The following is a 7,664-nucleotide window of genomic DNA, read 5'->3' as shown; positions in this document are numbered from 1 at the left end:
ACTCATCCCCCCTGGGCAAAGTTTATTAAACTCCATCGGATAGATACTGCATGTATCATTGAGCATTACATCAAAACTTTTATAAACCACTTTTTCTCCTGGAAACTGGTTAATCAAAACTGAATTCACCATATCCACATCGTCATTCATCGGAGTTAAAATTGCCATATCTATAAAGATATCTGATGTACTTGTTGCTTTCTCAACTTCTGGAAATGTTGCTTTTATAATCTCCAAAATGGGATCCTTTTCCATATCCCAATGTCGAATCATTCCATCAGGCAGTTGTACATAACCACACTCATTTGTTTGTTATTCACCGTTGCCAAGAGATAACAAAAACGAACAGAATGCAAGATCTTCACGAGCTCGCTGATTTTCTGTTAATTTAAATCTTTTCAGAGATGGCCAGATATATGAAGCGATAATGCTTGATTCAACAGCTTGTCTTAAGGTCTTTTGAGGTACAATTGGTAGAACCTGTCTAAAATCTCCGCCAAAAATGATAAGCTTACCACCAAAAAGTGTTGTATTTTCACAGATATCTTGTAACAGCAAATCAAGGGCCTGTAAATTCGCCTTGTTGGTCATAGAAGCCTCATCCCAGATAATCAAAGTTGTCTCTTTTATTAAATGTGCTAAACTACTTTGTTTTGGCACATCACATGTAAAACAACTCTTATGATCAACTGGTATTTTAAATCTTGAATAAGCTGTTCTGCCTGAAGGGAGATTTGATGCTGCTATTCCAGATAATGCAGTTGGCAACACAATTTTATTCATTATTCGAATTTCTACATATAAACAATTGTATAAAAATATCTTGCCCGTGCCACCTGGTCCATCAATAAAAAAAATCACCTCCTTTTCCCTCATTGACGTGTTTCATTATGTAATCAAATTCTTTCAATTGAGCTGGATTCAAACGTTCTTTTGAATTTATGAATTCTTCAAGAATAGCTGTATTTAAAGCATCTGCTATATCTCTCGTTTTTCTAAACTCATCACTGACATTATAACTTAGATGATCTAGCCCAAAAGTTTTTAGTGATTTACCAATTGATTCAAGATGTTGTTCTAACAAACTGACAGTCAGCTGTTTTATTTTTTCGGTACAATCCTTGAATTGATACCTAAAATCTTCTGACAACGATGTGTAATATTTTTCCCATAAAGCAGATGGATCGCTCGGTTGAAAAAATATCAGAACTGTTGCAAATAGTCGTCTAAAAGCACCTGGTAACTGTACCTCTGCAGCTTCAGCCAGGCAAATAGATGCAGCATCATCGTCTTCTAAAAGACCAAGTCGTTTAGCAGTTTCTTGAAATGTAGCACAGACATAATTATCAACCGTACATAAGTCTGAAAAAGATGTTGAATTTCGTATATTAAGCAGTAAAAGTCATAGAAAATAACGTTCACCTTCAGCAGGTAAGACAAACGATATCCTCCCAACAACAGTTAGTGTATTTTTCCTGCCTTTCCATTCCTTTGTACTTGCATCCCATCTGTAGTGCTCTGGAAATTCACCATATAAAAGGTTAATGCCACCATTAATTGTAAAATTCATTGCAAAGTATTCTGTCAATGGTGTACGTGAACGCTTAGGATCTCTCACTACCCGTTTGAGATTTTCATGTGGTCTTACAGCAATGGATTGCATATACGGAAGATGTATAGGCAACGGCATAACAGGAGGATAGATTTCATACAAATCAAACCCAAATATTCGCCATACTCCTTCACATGGGGATACCCACCTAACAATTTAAAATCACTCAGTTCCAATGAAATATTAGAAATGATACAAAACAAAATCTAATAATGCAAACTAAATAATCAATACCAACCTGCCAGATTCAAATTGTTCAATTTCATCAACTTTATTATCATTTGTGGCAGATATCTTGAATGATATTCGATCGTGCCCTTTGTAAACGTATTTGTACAAATATTTTACTGCTTTGATAGTTGAGCATACCTCAACATTAATATGACAGTCAAACATGAGTAGTAAATATGGATTGTAAGGTACTACCCATTGGTTATCTAGCTCGGCTCATCTGATTTTCACCTTTTCACCTATTTGTCTTCTCCTATATATAGGATATCCATCTTTGTTGTTTGCTGTTTCAAAATTGTAGTCTTTTGGATATCCATTTTTACAGACTAACTTTCTCCCATCCATTTTCATGCAAGGACATTTTGGATTCAGCTTGCCGCAAGGCCCGTGCATCATATGAGTTAAGACAACTTTACGAAGATGAGGATTATCAAACAACGAGATTTCAGCACAAACAAATTTATCATACTCTTTTGGGCCTCTTATTTTGAAGTCACGTTTCAGTATTATTAAAAAATGTGCATGTGGTAATGCCCTCTTTTGGAACTCAACAACATAGATCATTACTGCCACTTCACCAAAGAGTTTTTCTTTCTTAATCTTTTTTATAACGCCAATAATTTAGCACGGAATATCCGAGCCACTATATCTGGCCTATCTTGTGCTTTCTCTCCAGGTTGTAGTTAACACTGTATTTTCGGCCAATTTGCATTGCATGTCATGGTAATAAACAAATCCGGCTTGCCATACCTCTGAACTAATGCCATTGCATTTAGATATCGACGTTTAAGATCTCTAGGACACCCAAGGAACGATGGAGGCAAAACAACAAGATGTCCAATCTTCGAAGCATCTGTCTCTCCACCTAACACACTATCAAGAATACCTTGATAAAGATCAGCTCTAATTATATCTTGATTGTTTCGTAGATAATCGAGCCTTAAATTCTCTATCTTGACATACATGTCAACAACAAACTGCTGAAAACATCTTCCACCTCTTAGGAGCATATTTTTGGGCCTAATTTGTAATTTGTAGGCATAGTATTCTCTTGGAGAAATATATTTATCAGCTCTTGTTATGTGTTTAACAGCACCTACATTTTGCAGAAGAAAAAAGAAACTACTAAAAATGTATATCACAAATAAATGTTTTAAAATAAAATATAATATACGTATATAACAAACACTTACGTGATTCTTCTTCATCCAAAAAATTTTGCACGGTATGAACTACGCAAGAAGTTATAGGATCTGGAACTTGATTTGTATGCTTTTTCCCAGCACAAACCTGTTTCTTAAGATTTTGAGTCCATCCACATTCACCATGGGGGAATAACAGTGGATATTGTAGTAGATCATAGCACCCATAATAGTGACAAATACAATGAGTTTGAGGTTTGCCGAAAGCGTTTAAGTAGTCAGTACCGTCTAAAAAGTAGTTTTGTACGGCTCAAACACCATTGCCGAGGTTTGCTGAAATTGTTTCAGCTCATAACCTCTGTTTGCCAAGGCCCAGCCGAAGCTAGTTCGAGCCGCCGAAACAATGGTGTTGCCGAGACATAGACTCTTAGCCGAGGTCCAAGCTGCAACGATTCAAGGTTGAAAGGCCGGAACAAAGCTTCAAGCTAATGCCATGGCCGAAGCTTCAACTATATACAGAAATATTATAATATAATAAAATTAATTCACAATAATTACTTTTAAAATTTACTACATGATCTCCCTCATACTTTAGAGATACCATTTTACCTTTTGCATTAACTAAAATTAGATGATAAAACCTTGTCAATTACCGAGATTTGCCGAAAGCGTTTTAGTAGTCAGCACTATCTAAAAAGTAGTTTTGTACGACTCAAACACCATTGCTGAGGTTTGCTGAAATTGTTTTAGCTCACAACCTCTGATTGCCGAGGCCCAGCCAAAGCTAGTTCGAGCTGCCGAATCCAAGGTGAAATATTTCAACTTAATTGGAGTTCAAGTCATTTAATCCCAATACCCAGTTTTTTTTGTTTATTTTTCTTTTTTTTTTTTTGGTTGTAAATTACTGAACCCAAAAAAATCATATACTGTATAAGTGGGAGCACCTTCAAAAGGTAATACAAAGCCGCCATCAAATGATTTGATACCGTAAATTGATAAACACAAACCTGTTTTCGCAATCAACTGAACCACCCTTTTAAAATTTAGAATTATTATTAAAAAAGAGGGGAAATTTGATTACTCAAATTAAATTAAACCCAGAAAACAAAAAAGAAGAAAGATGATTACACCTTGTCAATTGCATAGGTTTGCCGAAGGTGTCTTAGTAGTCAGTACTGGCTAAAAAGTAGCTTTGGTTGACGCAAACACCATTGCCGAGATTTGCCGAAGGTGTTTTAGCACACTACCTCTGATTGCCGAGGCTCAGCCACAGCTTTTAAGAGCTGTCGGATCCAAGGTGTTGCCGAGACCGAGGTCCAAGCCTCAACGGTTCAAGGCACAGTCACTGAATAGTACGTGCATAACAGAAACTCGACCCCCCATAGTAGTTCGGATATTATGGCCGAAGCTTCAACTGTATACAAAAATATTATAATATAATAATATTAATTCATAATAATTACTTTTAAAATTTACTATATGATCTACCCCATACTTTGGAGATACCATTTTACCTTTTCCATTAACTAAAATTAGATGATGAAACCTTGTCATTTGCTGAGGTTTGTCGAAAGCGTTTAAGTAGTCAGTACCGTCTAAAAAGTAATTCTGGATGGCTCAAACATCTTTGCCGAGACTTGCCGAAGGTGTTTCAGCTCACAACGTCTAATTACCGAGTCCCAGCCAAAGCTAATCCGGGACGCCAAATCCTATGTGTTGCCGAGACCGAGTCTCTTAGCCGAGGTCCAAGCCGCAACGATACAAGGTTGAAATGTCGTAGCAAAGCTTCAAGAACTCTGCCATGTCCGAAGCTTTAACTATGTACAGAAATATTATAATATAATGAAATTAATTTACAGTAATTACTTTTAAAATTTACGACATGATCTCCCATTAACTAAAATTTACTACATGATCTCCTTCATACTCATTATGCAAAAAAGTGCAATCAGAGCTGGATTAGCAATATAACTTTATGTGCTTGTTGCTAAATAATAAAACGTAAACATCTTTCAGTAGCTCGATCAATCCTAACATTTATTAATTTTATAACTTCATACTTTTGAAATGAATTAAATTAATTACTAATACTAAATTCATAATCTACAAAAACCAAACCAGCTTGATTGGGCGAAGGAAAATATGGAACTTCTAGAATTAAGATTCAGAGTAGATGTTTTCAATAGTATAGTACGACCAAAGTTAAGGTATGAAAAACCAAAATTCTAGGCTGAAGCTATGTACTTGGCAACATGTTGAGAAAGTCCAAGAAAACAAACAAAAAGTAAAACTAAAGCAATTAGGCGAAAACAGAGGGAAGCTATGAAAAACCAATCGACATTCATTTTAAAAAACTCCCAAACCGGATTTGTATACTTGAGATAATTCCAATCAAAAGAAATCATAGTTTGGAGAATAAAACAATAAAGAGAACTCTAAACCGGCAGCCGCCCACACGCGGACACACAGCTGCCAAACTTAGTACAAACTTAGACAAAAACTAATAAAGAGTATTTTGTACAGATGGCAAGCTGAAAAAAAGGCAAAAGAGCAGAAACGATGTGTCAGCATTCAAGCACATGTAGAGCCGCAAGATTCTGCGGACGATTGCCCGATTTCCTATGCATTAGCGTCTGCCACATGAGCATCAGGAACCTTTTCAGTGTCAGCAACAGAAGACATAGAAGTCCTGGCAGCATCCAGAACCTGAGTCTCAGCTTTCTCTTCCTCATCATCATCATCTGAGGCCAAAGCTTCCTTTGCGGCTAGCCGAGTAAGTAAAGCAAGCTCATTAGGATGAGGACGCTGCATGTTTGGGTGGGGAGGTCCATAGACCATTCCTCAGCCAAATCCCAGTTGATATTTGGTTCAGCATGAATCGCAAGGCGGCGAGCAACTTTGAACCCGTTTTCATAACCCTCGTTGTGTTGTTCCTAGGTGTAAATCTGGGTCTTCAGCAGCTTCCTCGCACTTTCCAAGTCAGCCCTGGTCTCAGCAGTAGCATCCCTCTCAATTTGAAGTTGGCTTTGAATCTCTGATAAATTCAGGTCTTTAGCTGAGATTGAGTTCTTCAGACGTTTGATCTCAGCCTCAAGTTCAGACTACTTCAGCTCATTTTTTTCCGTGATGAGGGAAAGTTGGCTTTGAGCTTCTATCAAACTTAGTTCTTTAGCTGAGACTAAGTCCTTCAGACGATTGATCTCAGCCTCAAGTTCAGACTGTTTCTGCTCAGCTTCTTTCCTCATGAGGGAATTTTTTTCATTCAGATCCTTGGCCAGTTGCTCTCGGGCAGCTGCTTCTTGCTGCAACTTCTCCTGAATCCGAACCTTTAAGGTAGGAATGTCCTCAGCTCCATAAGTGCGAATCAACTCCTCACCTTGCTCAATCTCAGATTCGTTGTCGCATCTTCAGCACGTTTTTTCTCAAGCTCAGCCAAATGGACTCGATGCTCTGCTGTTTCAGCTTTTTTTTTTTCAGCTCTTCGATCAAACCAGCAGTAATCACATGGTTCTGAATGGCCTACACATTGGGAGTACAAGAGTCAGCTGAAACAAAAACAAAAAGGGAAATTTTGTTCTCTGAATAAAGACAGCCGAACTTATGGACTTGGGAAACCTTATTAAAAAAGCAGTCGGAGCAAATTACCTGCATCAACAGTTTAAAATTCTCAGCAACGGGGTCTGGTACTTTCAGGGTCCGGACGCTCCAGCAGTAGCCCGATTTGACCAGATTCTGGCTTTTTCCAACTTCGAGAGTCCAGACAAATCCCCAAAAAACTCAACAGCCGAATTCCGGCTTTCCATCAAATTGTCCCTCACAGCATCGGGGACAATCACAAGTGGGACAGACTCAAACCCCATCTCATTAGACCGAAAAGTCTTAAATGAGTCTGCAGCAGAAGCAGTTGGCACATCTACCTGTCGAGGCTCGTTGACACACTAATCGCGTCTTTAAAATTTTCTGGCCTCACTTCTAGAAGCAACACATCGTCGTCCCCAATGTTTGTGATGAAGGCATCAGCCTGCCTTTGAATTTCTTCGTCAAAAGGGGTTGTCGAATGTTGAGACAGATGAGGCATCGGAGAAGGAGGTTTCTACTGGACCTCTTCATCTGGGTTCCGAGCTGAAGAAGGATTTGGAATTTTCTCCTTGGACACTTTCCCTGGACCATCGTCTCGAGGCATCGGAGAAGGAGGTTTCTGCTGGACCTCTTCATCTGGGTTCCGAGCAGAAGAAAGATATGGAGTTTTCTCCATGGACACTTCCCCTGGACCATCGTTTCGCCGAGACCTTTTCGGCGATGGAGAAGTATCTTCTAAGGGAAATTGGCCTAGGTTGACAACGACCCTAGGCTTTCTCTTCCTAGCCATCCCTTCGACTTTGTTGTCTGAAGAAGAGATATCCCATGAAGACTCTTTTTGTCGTGCCTCTACTTTTGCTTCGTCACTCTGCGACAAAAGATTCAGAGGGTGTAGAAGTACGTATCAACATAATCCAAAAAAAAAACAAAAATAATGTATAGATAGGAAGACTACCAAAGTTCTATAGTTTTATAGTTTTTTAACTTCTCACAAGAGAAAGGCATACCAAGCAAGTCATAAGAGAAAGGCTACCAAAATTCTATAGTTGTTTAAGTTCTCACAGGCTGAGCAGTAAGCAAACAATATGCACCCGAAAGAC

General features: G+C 38.4%; 1 protein-coding gene across 1 annotated transcript; it reads right to left on the bottom strand.

The window, feature by feature from the left end:
- Positions 1-312: 312 nt before the first annotated feature.
- LOC110699839 lies at positions 313-5,823 on the bottom strand. The gene is made up of 8 exons (XM_021877351.1): positions 5,641-5,823; positions 3,037-3,133; positions 2,594-2,939; positions 2,075-2,324; positions 1,851-1,981; positions 1,423-1,760; positions 862-1,362; positions 313-794 (listed from the first exon to the last, which is right to left on the bottom strand). Exons 1-8 carry the CDS (start codon positions 5,821-5,823, stop codon positions 313-315), a joined length of 2,328 nt encoding a protein of 775 aa, XP_021733043.1.
- Between the last annotated feature and the right edge of the window lie 1,841 nt (positions 5,824-7,664).

This window comes from Chenopodium quinoa, unplaced genomic scaffold (genome assembly GCF_001683475.1).
Source record: "Chenopodium quinoa cultivar QQ74 unplaced genomic scaffold, ASM168347v1, whole genome shotgun sequence".
Taxonomy (NCBI): Eukaryota; Viridiplantae; Streptophyta; class Magnoliopsida; order Caryophyllales; family Amaranthaceae; genus Chenopodium; species Chenopodium quinoa.
Note: the sequence above shows the minus strand (reverse complement) of the source record. Positions and strands in the feature narration are given on the sequence as shown.